Genomic DNA, 14,506 nt, shown 5'->3' on the forward strand with positions numbered 1-14,506 from the left:
GACTCTGTGATGACATCACATCATGATGTTTTCATGGCAGACTTTTTACGGGGTGGTTTGCCATTGCCCTCCCCAGTCAACTATACTTTACCCCAGCAAGCTGGATACTCATTTTACTGACCTTGGAAGGATGGAAGGCTGAGTCAACCTTGAGCTGGCTACCTGAACCCAGCTTCCACTGGGATCGAACTCAAGTCGTGAGCAGAGCTTGAACTGCAATACTGCAGCTTACCACCCTGTGCCATGGGGCTCCTAGTGACACCATTAAATTCCACTTAATTTTCATCTTAGATAATTTAATTTATTTGTGAATTTTAGATTCTGGCATTTATTGGGGGCATCAGGAACTTTGTTTTTATTTATTTCATCTTAACTACTGTAGTAGAAGTAGGGGACTGCCAAGGATTAATGGAGAGGGAATCTTATTTTTTCATTCCCACACTCCCTCTTGCTTTTTGTCTTTTTCTTTCTAGGCAGTGCCTGAAGTCCTTCCCATCCACCAATTTAGCTACCTTTTCTCCTCTGCCCTGGCAACCTCTGCACCCCCCCCCCCACTTACTCAAGCAACTTTTTCTCTCCCCTCTTTCAGCTCTTTGTTTTGCTCCACTCTCTCCAGTTTTACTTTCTCCTTCCTGTCTTTTACTTTTTGTTTCCCTCCCCTACTTCTTCCTGCTGACACTAAACCAGGCTTAGAAGCCTCAGTGATGTTGGTTCAGAGCAGCTGCTGAGGTCTCGCAGTGTCATCTTGTGATATTTCTGTGGCACTCTGTTTCTTCTGTGACAGCATTGCTTCTATGATGGTTGGGTTTTGTAACCATCCAGTGCAGTTTTTTTCCTTTGTTCTGTTTTCATATTTTTCTGCAAACCCAGGAATTCTTCTAGACTTGAAAAACAATACCCCTTGTCTGTGCATCATCCCATAATGTGGTTCCCTACCACCACTCTATGGCTATATTTAAGAATTAGGTAACATGATAACTGTAGTTTGTGCTGCTACAGTTAAAACATACTTCTATACGTAGCAATCAGAGTTCAGTCACTGGGCTGGGCTAGAATAACCCTTCCAGCACAGGTAGGTTCCACTGTACAGTTATTATATTTCTGAACTCAGATAGGGCTGTGAATGAGCCTTCGCTGGTGTCAGACTCTATAGCCTATTTCTGTAATCTGTGGTGCTCTAAGTCTGTGAACCTAAGTACATATGTGTGAAAATAACTCACAGTGAAGTGACTGGAACAGCTTCTGTTCAAATATAAACAGGGGCTCAAACTTTTTGAAGAGGATCCACTTGAAAACTTACGCTACTTTTCAGTATCCTCTTTCAAAATTACTCTGCACTACTAATCTCCAAGATCCTGATGCTGGGAAAGAAGGCAAAAGAAGAAGGGGACAGCAAAATAGGAGTTGGCTGGACAGCATTACTGATGTAACTAACAGAAATTTGAGCAGACTTTGGAGGATGGTGGAAGACAGGAGGGCCTGGCGTGACTTTGTCCATGGGGTTGCAAGGAGTCGAACTTGACTATGCGACGGAACAACAACACTAATCTCTATACACATAAAACACACGATGTTCACATCAATTAACAATGAAAGTTTTGTGATTATATAGCATTATTGAGCAACAAGCAATTTTATAGCCATTCCACACATTGGGCTAGATTCAAAGTCAATTTTTTGTCAGCAGACTGGAAGTTTGCTACTTCCCCCCTCCTACTGCAGCCCACTGATTCCATAAAACAGCTGATCCTGGAGGACAGGGAACCCTGAGGAGTTACATTTAGGGGGTCTAGAGCTGGAAGGGGGAATTGGAAATATCCAGTTTAATCTGGATCTAACCCATTATGCAAAAGCAAACCTAAAGCTGTCATAAAGTCTCTCAGAGTCCGCTCTCCCATTTCTCCTGGCTGTGCCACTTCATTCTTAGCTTCACAACTTACCTGCAAAAGAGTTGATCCATTTTTGGGCCCCAGCCCACAGTTTAGGAAGCTCTGATTCAGAGTAATAGTGGCACATGACAGCATTGTGTTCTTCCAAGAGAATAAATTAATATGTTGTGTATTTTTGATTGTGAAGTTAATACAGTGCATCATAGAAAGCAAGAAAGCTATCAGGTAACTTGAGACATGGGTAGTTCCTATGATCTCTCTGTAGAAGACATTGATAGTTGCTGGTCTTCCTAGCTCTCTGCTGTCCCCAGGTTTATTCCTCAGGTTACAAATTTTTGTAAAATAGATGTGTAGGTCAGGAGTAGGGTTGCCAGGTCTGTGTTGAAAATACCTGGAGACTTAGGGTGAGGATCTGGGAGAGGGTGGGGTTTTGGGAAGGGAGGGGCCTCAGCATGCTACAATGTCATAGAGTCCACCCTTCAAAGCAGCCATTTTCTCCAGGGGAGCTGATCTCTGCCAGCGGGAGATCAGTTGTAAAAGCAAGAGATCTTCAGGCTCCACCCGGAGGCTGCCAACCCTGGGAAAGGAGTAAAATTGTTGCTTCCTGCCACTTGCATGAGTGGAGCACTGCTGACAGAAGGGGAAAGGAGAAATTTATCCCCCTGTTACTGCAGCGTCTGAACCTACATGGCTTATTACTCCACATGGGTTTTTCAGTCCTGGGAAAAGATTTTCCCAGAGTTGGAAATTGTTGTTTGTGGAAGGGAGAACTGAGAATACTGAGGATCCTGACATGGACTTCACATGATTCTTGCACTGGATCCAAGTCAATTTTTAACCAGTCACCTTGGTATACTTCACATATCATAAAACTAATCAGCACAATTGAAAATTATTTGAAAGTGGAATGGTTTTTCTTAGAAGTTCAGAAGTTTCTGAAATCATAATCCCTAGGGTGCAGTTGAAATATATGTTTAGAACAGAGAATCTGTCATAATTAAGGTTCTCTGAATTAAAATCTGCAGTATCAAATGTTATAGATTGTATTATATAAACTATAGTACTGTGAGTAGACATCATATAGGCAGTGGATTCTATGAATATTCCTGATGTTTTTAGAATCACTGTGGAAGCACTGTAATAGAATAAAGTATTTACAGGACAGCTTTTTGTTTCGATTTCCCTTTGTAATCCTCATGTACATATTTTACCTTTCTCAGTTTATGGGTAATTTAGTTTAATAGAGAAGCTGTTTTCAGAATCAACTTTGATTTTTTTTTCCCCTTCTCCTTCCCCTCCCCCTTCCCAGATATTTGATATTTCTTGGGACTTGTACCAACCAAACAAACTGGTCAGCTGTGGTGTAAAACACATTAAGGTAAGAATCATTTGATTTTTTGTCTGTTTTCAGATCAGTTTGGCAAACATATATTGAACAGCAATTTTCAGCCTATAATATCCAAGTGCTATATTTGTTTATTCATTTCTTTAAGATATTTTGCTCCACTTTTATGGCAGTTTACAAAATCTCCCAAAATGCAGTAAATAAGTAATACATCCCTTGCTTCCTCCCCTCCCCAAAAAAGTTAAAGGGCAAAATGTTTCCATGTCCTCTCCCCAGTCCTAAAGATATTTCTGTTGCAGGTGTTATGGATTGGTGCCTGGCTGCTGCCTCCCTTCCTCCAGTGACACACAATGAATATCTCTGATAAAAACCCATACTTCTTGAGCCTTTTATGTTGAGGAATGGCATAGTATATGTTGAGGAATGGCATAGTATAAGTGTATAGGACTAAAGAGAGTCTCATGACTTACAGTATGCCATTCTTCAACGTATCTGGAAAAGTCTTCTAAAATATTCTGCACAGCATTTGACTAGTCCTAAATAAATACTGAGAATTCTACATAGATGTCTGTCTGGGTTGTTTCTTTATCTATATCCAAGGTCATAATTTAGTAGGCCTAGGTTTATAGCCTGCGCCATACTGGATTACCATGGTTAATGCAAATAACCTTACTCCAATGCAAAAAATTTCCACAACCAGCAAATCAGAACATAATTTAATCTAATTTATTTAATTATCTTCATACTTTCTTGATAATTCTGGGTCTCAGAGACTAACCCAAGCAGATAAATCTTAGAATGCTTCAGAAAGATGCTTATGCTTGGACTTTGACAAGCCTGTACTAGGAGGCAGTTCAGTAATTGTGGGGTCAAACCACTGAAAACACATTCCTCTGTGTCCTTGGTATCTGATTTTTGTTTGCAGTCTTGCAGAAGACAATGTTGTTTTTGAAGTTTTCTAGACACTCATTTAAGATTCACAAAGAGCTGATTTGTATACAATACTTTTCCTTTACTGAGATCACCAACATGTAGGAAAGAAATATGTACTGTGTTGTATTTCTATTTTGCTGACATTTGGAAGCTGGTGTGCAGGTAACTTCCAGCCATGGGCAGTGATCCAGCTTTCACACAATGTGATGTACACAGGTGTACATTTGTTTTCTACATTGAGAGTACATAGGAAAAATGTCATTTGTGAATTAACTATAATTGTTTGAGAACACTGATTTCACTGCATGTGAAAGTTGGGGCTGTTATATATTACAAACAATTGCCACAGTAATGATGTGTCTTCAGTGTTATTATTCTGTTCCTTGAGTTAATTCCTTAAATATTATTCAAGAACTGAATACCTTTTAAAATTGATTGAACTAGAGGACATCATAACTGTGTAAAGATATATCCAAAGATTTCCTAACTGAGAAACCATCTTTTGTTTGTGATCACTATGAAAAGATAGATCCAGGTGGGCAACTGTGTTGGTTTGAAGCAATAGAACAAAGTGGGGGTCTAGTGGTACCTTTAAGACTGGACTCCCACTTTGTTCTAAAAAAAGATAATAACTAAAGTATCAGGAAAGAAGTAAAGGGGAAATGGCTGAGGTTGCTAATAATTTCACCTGTTTCAGATAGTAGAATCTAACTTCAAACACTAAGAAGGATACATCTGCCAACTCCAGTGAAGTTAAAAAGAAAAATATAACATTTCAACAAAAAATATTTCATTTTCAGAACTGTTCCCTGGTAGTTTCAGATTTATTAAAATATGGCTTGTTAGTTAAGCAAGGTAGCAAGAAACTGAATGCATGTGGGCCATTAGAAACAACAACTGGAGATAACATATCTGTGGCCTAGAGAAAGCATTCTTGAAAATTGAGCACTAAAGACTGTAATTGAGGTCAGGAAGGATCACTGACCAGCTCTGGACTGTAGTCGGCAACAAATGCATCCCCACTTAGCCTAGTTACATCTGATCATTAACTCTCCTGTGGCTCTTCTTAATGGTGGCAGTCAAGATACAAAGTGGTAATGAATGGCTAATGCCTAGAATTAATATGAGTTAAATTCTTGTCCAGCCTGTCTTATAACAAAGGAAGACATTGTTCACAGATGCCCTGGCAAATACCATCTATTTTCCCCTCCCAAATACATTGTAGTGAGGTATTACTGAAATAGATACCCTGACTGGTGAGAGAGGCACTACATTGTTCAGAACATGGATTCAAGTGGGTACCCATGCTGGTCTGAAGCAGCAGAACAAAGTTTGAGTCCAGTGGCACTTTTAAGACCATCAAAGTTTTATTCCAGTTTTTGTGTGCAGGCTCATTTCCTCAGTTACCTCAGATACAGATATGCTTGAATAAAGACTCAGACTTTGTTCAGAACATGTTACAGCAAAGAATCTTACCTCCAGCTAAAGAAGTATGCATGAAAGAAAGTGATTGACTTGTCAGAACCTAGTCACCTTTGCAGTTCAGACATATGATATTAATGGATTTCATGCTCCTGGTTTGAGCAATCTAATTGCACACTACACTGTTAGCTGGGAGGGGTGGGGAGGACCCAGAGATCTGGGATAGAATAGCAAATAGTGTCATCCTGAGCAGAATGAAACCCCTGTTAAGTCCATTGAAATCAATAGGTTTATGTAGGTATAACTCTGCTTAGGGGGAATCTGAAAAGTTACTCCTATGCAGGGCTTTTTTTGGTAGAAAAAGCCCAGCAGGAACTTATTTGCATATTAGGCCACACCCCTGATGTCACCATTGTTTCACATAGGGCTTTTTATAGGAAAAGCTCAGAAGGAATTCATTTGCATATTAGGTCATACACCCTGACACCAAGCTAGCCAGAAGTGCGTTCCTGTGTGTTCCTGCTCAGAAAAAGCCCTGTTCCTTTGTAGTTTTTTTTGGTTCAAGGTAAAAATATCCAAATTGTATGTTTCTGGCAGCTGATGGCAATGGCAGGATAAACAGTTGCTACAGATTCCCTCCTGCTGCTACTGATTTTCTCAGTAGGTTTTATTTCAGAGTCTGTTATGGACTCCTAAGTACACACTGCTTGTCAAATAATTTCTCTGAAGAGGTACAGAATAAAAGATCTCTCACTAAAGAGATTTACCATAACCTAATTGTGTATTATTTAGGAACAAGTTAGCAGGTTTTTCTTTAAAAAAAAACAAATAAAAGGGAAAAAAACAAAAGCAGGAATTTATAATTTAATCTCTTAGTATTTTTTTCTACTATAATGGATTTGGGGAGTTTTGTCACTGCTAGATGTATTTTGTAATTTTTTTTTAAAGAACACCTTAATTTGCTGCTTTAAATTTCCAGCTGTGGGAAGAAAAGCAGTATGGAATGTTTTATAAATTGTAAGTTATTTGAACGGTTTCCAGTATGTTTCTTTCTCGTTTTAGTATTTATATTTGTGCATGAAACAATGGATTATTGTACATTACATTTGTTAAAATGTAGCAGAGTGCTCTGAATTTATGCACTGTACTTTTGGACAAAATGTATACTGGCAAAAAAATTTGACTCGATGGAACGCAATTTTAATTTAATTTTTAATTTTTTTTAAATTTATATCCTGCTGTATCCTGCAAGTGGGCTCAGGGTGGCTTACAACAGTAAAGCAACAGTTAAAATAATATCATAAAAACAAACATTACAAAAACAGGAGCAGCACAGTAAACAATCTTACAGACATAGGCAGCAAAGCCACCCAACAGAATGTGGCTGATGACTAACATTTTGTTTTAATCTATTGCTCACTTAGAGTTAATAAATTCTATTAGCATGATAGCTACTTACCATTTCATCTGTCTTAAATTATAGAAAAGCTGGTTTTTATGCTGCGGCATTTTTCATTCAAAATTATAAGAATCAGAATTCTGTCAAAATTTATCTAGTGTCCTGGCCCACTGATGGACCTCTTGATGGCGTCTGGTTTTTTTGGCCAGTGTGTGACACAGAGAGTTGGACTGGATGGGCCATTGGCCTGATCCAACATGGCTTCCCTTATATTCTTATGTTCTTATCAATTATAAAATAGATTTTAGCATAATTCTAAAACCTGCTACATTAGAGATTGCCCCCTGTACTAAAGCAGTGTTTTGAAAGTTATACCTCTGGTCTAAGCATATTACTTAGGATCTAATTGTGATTATGTGAGCAGAAGTTCTTCCTGTTGGGTGTGTAAGTATCCAATTCCATTCTCCTTCTCTCCCCCAGCCACAGTCCCTTGCACTGCTCTGAAAAGGTGCTCCAGAGGATTGTGGGACAGTGCTTCTACTCACATAAATGGATTTTAGGATCTCTAAACCAGTGTCTTTGTCACTCTGTAAGGCTATCTGATGCAGCTTGCTTCAACACAGCTTGCTGGAACACCTTCCTTTTATCATGCATAGGATGATGCTTAATAATAACATTTATTGTGAACCTATGAACTGATTTTATCCAGTTAGCTATTAATGGTAGATTTTTCTATAAGACTACTATTGGAGTTCAAGGAGTGTCATAATTTGAATGGGTTTTCATATGCAAATATCTGTCCTTATACAGAAATATTAATTTGACTTCTGATAACTATATAATTATGTCCATTTAAATTGTATTTAATTATAGTACCATTCTATTCTAGTTCCTCATTATATTGCCGTTTCAATATTTACTAACTTAGCATTATGTAAGTTCAGTGTTTGAAGTGATTACAGTATTTATTTTAAAGTCTAAATAATCGAGAACTAAGCCTAACAATTTGGCTTGTCTTTACATTGGTAGTTTCTTGATACGCATGATTTACAGCACAGTTAAATTACAGTACTTTAGTGGGATTTAATTTTATTGAACCGTAGGACTGCAGCCCAACTCTTGAATCCCCAAAATATTTACCCACTGAGTTCATATTGACATATTCTGAAAAATATGCTTCATTTAGAATTGGAGCCTAAGGTTTCACCTCTTCCCAAGTAAATGTGCATAAGACTGAGATTTAAGATGCTTTTTGTAATACTATCGGAGAAAAGAAAAGCTGAATTTGAGCCCTGATCTAGTAAAACGGATTTTTGCAGGAGTTCAATTTCTATATAGGTAATAAAGCTTTAATTTAAATTGCCACTGAAATTCTTAGGCAAGGTTCTTTTCCTCTCCCTCTCCACACTGTCTGTAGTATAGAGTCCTGTAATTGTGAAAACAAATTAATTGGATCTTTGTTCTCTGTAAAATCCAGTTTATGCAAAATATTGTACTGTTTCTATTTCATTATTCTTTAATTTGTTTAATCCAGTTTTATTGCATTGTCTTATAACTCTTGAGCCTCAACAACAACAAAGGTGGATGTGGCTGCTGCCACTAATAGCAGCCTTTTATCTTGCTGCTGTCATGATACCTACAGTGATATGACATCACTGTCCCAGGCACCCTGTCTTCACAAACATCTACCAGTGAAGTGGAGTGAGTGGCAGAAAAATGTAAAGCACAGTAACGTCCACATCACACTTTTGGGAAAATAAGAGAAAGACAGGTGGATTTGCTGTTTGCAGCATCAGCCACATATCTACATCTGGTTCCATCCTGGAACTTTGGATTCTTTAAAACATTTCCCATGAACTCTGTTAACAAAATAACTTTTGTTTTGTAGTTCTGGAGTTTATGTGGCAATTCATTAACACCAAAACGTGGTGTTTTTGGAAAGACTGGTGATCTACAAACTATATTGTGCCTCGCCTGTGCAAGAGATGAAGTAACATATTCTGGTGCACTTAATGGAGATATATATGTATGGAAAGGAATCAACCTTGTACGAACCATACAAGGAGCACATGCTGTAAGTAATCTTTCACTACAATGATTTCACTACAAAATTTTAAAGAATTTATGAGATATGTTCACAGTTTAAACTGAATTCATTCCAGTTAATCCTTTACAGGAAGTTTTTGCTTGCAGTTTGAGCCAAAAGATCCGCTTTTACATGGTAGAGCGTTTTACAAATTCATTCTGAGTATAATAGAAACTAGTGAAATTACAACAGTTTGTGCTGAAGTTCAGCCCTTCACATTGGTTCTGAACTGTTTTCTGGAATGGAAGCTCTGTGCATTGGTGGTCAGGGGGGAAGCTTCCACTGTGCTGGTATTCCACATTTACTGATTCAGAATCTGTTCTGGGTGAAGGTCAGGATTAATATGCATGAAGAGAAGTTGGGCAGAAGTCATGTGGTTACCAGGTTTTTGCATTTGACTCATTAGCCCTCAGACAAAGCAAAGATTCCTCTTTATTTATTCCATGAGGTCTTTAATAAAACATCTGTTTGTACCTTATGGAAGGACCACATGGTGTCATTTTATGTGTTATATTTATATACAATTTTCCTTCCAGGATCTTCTACCTGGTCTTCTAAGCGGGAGTGGGGCTGTGGCTCAGTGGTTGAGCATCTGCTGAAGATCCCAGGCTCAAGCCCCTGTTTCTAGTTAAAATGAACAGGTAGTAGATGAAGTAAAAGACCCTTGCCTGAGATCCTGAAAAGCCACCATCACTTAGAGTAGGTAATATTGATCTTGGAAGGCCAACAGTCAAACTCAGTATAATTTATTTACTTGGATATTTATACCTAGCTTTTTTCCCACTAGGGACTCAAAGTGGTTTACAGCATTGTCCTCCCTTTTCCATTTTATCTTCACAACTCTGTGAGACAGGCTAGGCTGAGTGATAGTGACTGGCAGGGCTTTTTTTTTTTTTTTTAGAAAAAGCCCAGCAGGAACTCATTTGCATATTAGGCTATACCCCCTGACATTACCATTGTTTCAGACAGGGCTTTTTATGCTGAAAAAGCTCAGCAGGAACTTATTTGCATATTAGGCCACACCCCCTGATGCCAAGCAAGCTGGAACTGCATTCCTGCTAAAAAAAAGCCCTGGTGACTGGCCCAGGGTTGTCCCAGCAACCCTTCATGGCACAGTGGGGATATGAATCTGGGTCTTCCAAATGCTAGTACAACACTCAGACTTCTACATTATTCTGGCACCTTCACATGTTCTGTAGAGACACTGTTCTTGGGCAAATCTTTTCAACAGTTGAATCATGTTGAATTATTTGACTGGCCATTCTCCAAGCCTTACTGTGGTTTTTAGAAGAAGCTGATGACCTTTACATAATACTCCTTGATTTGTAAAATGAAAGAATGAATGGAAGGTGCCTTTTAAATTCACAAGAGTAATGCCAGAAACTCTACTCTACAAAAACCCATAGAAATGTTGCAGTATGCCTAAATGTTTTAAGATATTTTACCATGTATCTGTAATTTCTGCAGATTTTCATAGAGTTCTCAAGCCAACAAGTTCTTTACTGTGTCTGCCACTTACAGGCTTAGGGCTTCCTACTTATTCAATAATGGTTAGTAGCTAATATATAGCTCTTAATAATTTTACCGCACTGACACAGTCAAGTAGCCCAGTTTTCTTGCTTGACACCTCCCAAGGATTTCCTTTGTCCTACCAATAACCAGCAACTGATTTTACCAGTCCGTATTCCTTTTTTATTCATCCTGAAGGGCAAGAGGCCAGCTTGATAGAGTTAGCTATAGTTTAGGGGGTGAAGGCTTGTGAATCTCCAAGAAGCATATATGATTTTGGATCAACATACTGGGCTGCTGTGATAAGACTTAAAGTGTTGTCGTGTATGCATACAATAACAATTATTACATAGTAAAGGTCAATTAATGGAAGCAGATGTAGGGGAGAAGGTAATCTATTGAGTGTTCACTGCCTGAGCTATTTAGGACTTTCTAGGTAAATAGTTACTTCAAAGGGCTAAAGAAAATTTATGTAGATTCTGAACCACTGTTGTAACATGCTATTGCTCTGTTCCATTCTATGCAAGAATCTTCTAGACAACCTTCAAGAGCAACCCCATTTAGACCAAATTGCAGTAACTTAACCATGCATGAATAAACACAGATGAATAACTGTCCACTAGTAGTTATCCAAGATATAGATTAGTACATAGCACATAATCTTTCCAGAAGCCACTGAGGTGCAAACATGTGATTGAAAATCATGTGACATCAGTCATGTGACAAGAAGAGGGGAAGACAGAATTAGGAACTTAATGATGTACAGAATCTTGGGTAGCAGTCCAAAAGAAATGGGGTCAAAAATACAAATCAAACAAAAATCAAATCAAGAATCAGCAGAATTGTCACCACCACTGCATGACTTTGCCTCATGGTTTTTCTTGTACGCTCATTGTCCTGCTGCTGTTCTCAGCATGCATGCAAAAAAAGGCAGGAGGTATCAAACCCTTGCTGTCTGTGCAGCAGTTCCTTCCAAATGAAAGCCAAAAAAAAGACAGAACAAGAAAAAGGAAGGGTGGGGGAGGCAATTCAGGAGGGTTTTCATGACCCACCTGGAAGTGTCAAATTATGAGCTAAAGACCACTGATGTGTTGCATAGCAATTTACAGATTTTTCTTTTTCATTCTGAATTTCGAAATTTGACAGATTTCAGGAACAGCATGCATGCTAACATTTAAGAAATTAAGGATGTGTGGTTGCACTGGAAGGACTTTACATGGGAAACGTATATAATACACCTTCTTAGTGGCTGAATAATTTATTTCAGTATTCTTTAACCAAGGTGAATACTTAAGTTGTGTGGATTGAAGCCAAAGCTGAGGTCAGATAACAAGCACCCTGTATAAAACATCACCCTGCCATGTTGCTTCACCAACTTTTAATTAAATATAAGTGGAAACAATATAGCAAACTTAAAAGAGTGTTTTAACCCAGTTGTGAGCCAATACATAGCACCCATTGTTTTGTTCTGTCTTACAAGTACCAACCAGGATTATTTAAATTAAATTATATGGCACTTTAACCATATATCTGTGTATGTGTTCACAACATTTATAGAGCTGGATGAATATTTCAGAATATTAAACTGGAATAGATGTAGTTAAGAGAAAATAGAATGATAACATAAATGGAGGACGTGTTCTATGGAATGTGCTGAGAAGAGCATATTCTTTTTAGCTTTGACAACATAAAGCCACAGGGTTTGTGATAGCACTATGCAGCTGAATAAGGGAGGCAGCACAATAGAGCCTGGGGAGTGTTAGTATAAAGACTGAGTACAAGAATAAGTGTCAAGTAATTTGACAGAAACTCTCTAGCAAACAAGAAAAACATTTTACCTAATAGAAGTGAAAATTGTGGAATAATACCTCCTGTTCTAATGTGCATTTTTCTCTTTATTTCCATGGGGGCTTCATAGGCTGTCACAACTAGAGATGTGATGTCTGCTTTCAAGGAGCGGAAGCCAATCTAATTTTCTTGTGGATGGTTTTGAGGACAGTTTAATGCTAGGGATCAAATTATCACAGTGTGGGACTGACCTGGCCTTGAGGTTTTTTTCCTCTGTCCTTGCTCCATATGGTCTAGCTTGGTTCCTTCTGCCATCTCAAGCAAATTCCTTTGTAAACACTTTTCTTTTATATACTTGATGTCTGTCACCCACTGAGGACTTGGTTGCATAAGCTGATCAGTGGGGAGGGAGGGAGATTGTTGGCATTGTCTTGTGGCACAAAGATTGAACAGGCCTTTACTGGTTGCTGGTGGAGTTGAAAAATAATCCAATCCATGCTTTGTAGGGTTGCCAATCCCCAGGTAGGGGCAGAGGATACCTTGGTTTGGAGGCCCTCCCCCCGCTTCAGGGTCATCAGAAAGCAGGGGGAGGGGGGGTAAATGTCTACTGGGAACTCTATTATTCCCTATGGAGACTTATTCCTGTAGAAAATAGTGGAGAATTGATCTCCAATCTCGTATCTGGGGCACTGGGGGGCTGTTTTTTGAGTTAGAGGCACCAAATTTTCAGTATAGCATCCAGTACCTCTCCCCAAAATACCCCCCAAGTTTCGAAAAGATTGGACAACGGGGTCCAATTCTATGAGTCCTAAAAGAAGGTGCCCCTATCATTCATTATTTCCTATGGAAGGAAGGCATTTAAAAGGTGTGTGGTCCCTTTAAATGTGATGGCCAAAACTCCCTTTGGAGTTCAATTATGCTTGTCGCACCCTCGCTCCTGGCTCCACCCCCAATGTCTACTGGCTCCATCGCCAAAGTCTTCTGGCTCCACCCCCAAAGTCCCTAGATATTTCTTGAATTGGACTTGGCAACTTTCAGTGACTTCTACTGCAACATGATTTCGCAAAAAGACAATAACTGATTGCACTCCACTAATACAACAGAGAGGCCTTCAGAGTACAAGCACTAAGACATACTAACATATAGTGAAGAGAGAAATAGCAAGGGACAGGCTAAACAGCAAGACAAAACATTTGATAAACCCTGAACACTAAGTAATGCATCACAGGTCCCCCTAGAGTACAAGTGAACTAAACTATTCAGCAGTATTTGCATTAAGGAAATTTTTATCAAGCTGTTACTTCTCCCACTGTGATTGCACATAACACACTTGTGGAGTTTGTGTTAGTGGATTTGTGATTAGACTATTTATCCAGTGTTTACAAAGAGTGAAAATGGTTGGGGTTCATTGACCCTAACTGAATTAACCCTAATTGAATGAAGAAAAATATTTTAATTCATCCAGGTCACATTCTACAATGTCTGGTCAGTTTCAGATAAGCATTAAAAGGATTTGGACAACATTTGTTTGCAGTTACTGGTTCAACTGTGTAATTGCAATGATCAGCTGGAGCCAACTGAAGCTTGGGATATGGGAAAATTCACTCGGACTTTTCCCTAGAAAACTGGAGGGAGTTGCATGTAGTTGGTTTTTTAATGTTAGTTTCTTCCTAAAATACAAGAGTTTTGCTATTTATGTAAACATACAGTGCTTTTAACTTTGATGGATACACTTTGTGACTCTTGAATGATTGTTTGCATAATCATATTTGCATATAATTAAATATATTCTTTTTTCCCTTTCAGGCAGGAATTTTCAGCATGAATGCATGTGAAGAAGGCTTTGCCACTGGTGGCAGGGATGGCTGTGTTCGCCTCTGGGATTTAACTTTTAAACCTATTACTGTGATTGATCTCAGGGAAACAGACCAAGGGTATAAAGGTAAAAATAAAAGTACCTTATTATTTTATTGACTTTATTTGTTTTGGAAATTTATATGCTCCCCTTTCCAGAAACTTGCTTGAAGTAGCTTACAGCTTAAACAGTAGAACAAAAGATGGGTGAACCATTAAAACAATCAAACGAAGAAGTTTTTAAAGTAAGAATATTGGCATAATATTGTGCAGAGAGCAGG

At 38.5% G+C, this 14,506-nt stretch overlaps 1 protein-coding gene across 10 annotated transcripts in view; it reads left to right on the plus strand.

Moving 5' to 3' along the window:
• EML5 (EMAP like 5) overlaps positions 1-14,506 on the plus strand; it is a 134,998-nt gene that overhangs the window by 36,695 nt on the left and 83,797 nt on the right. For all 10 annotated transcript variants that reach the window (XR_009556528.1, XR_009556527.1, XM_060261251.1 and 7 more), the window contains exons 4-6: positions 3,199-3,267; positions 8,877-9,062; positions 14,178-14,313. Coding sequence is in view for 8 of the 10 variants with exons in the window: in XM_060261251.1 (XP_060117234.1) it covers positions 3,199-3,267; positions 8,877-9,062; positions 14,178-14,313 (391 nt within the window). In the remaining 2 variants the exon portion in view is untranslated. The remainder of the gene's footprint in view (positions 1-3,198; positions 3,268-8,876; positions 9,063-14,177; positions 14,314-14,506) is intronic.

This window comes from Heteronotia binoei, chromosome 21 (assembly GCF_032191835.1).
Source record: "Heteronotia binoei isolate CCM8104 ecotype False Entrance Well chromosome 21, APGP_CSIRO_Hbin_v1, whole genome shotgun sequence".
In the NCBI taxonomy this organism is placed as follows: domain Eukaryota; kingdom Metazoa; phylum Chordata; class Lepidosauria; order Squamata; family Gekkonidae; genus Heteronotia; species Heteronotia binoei.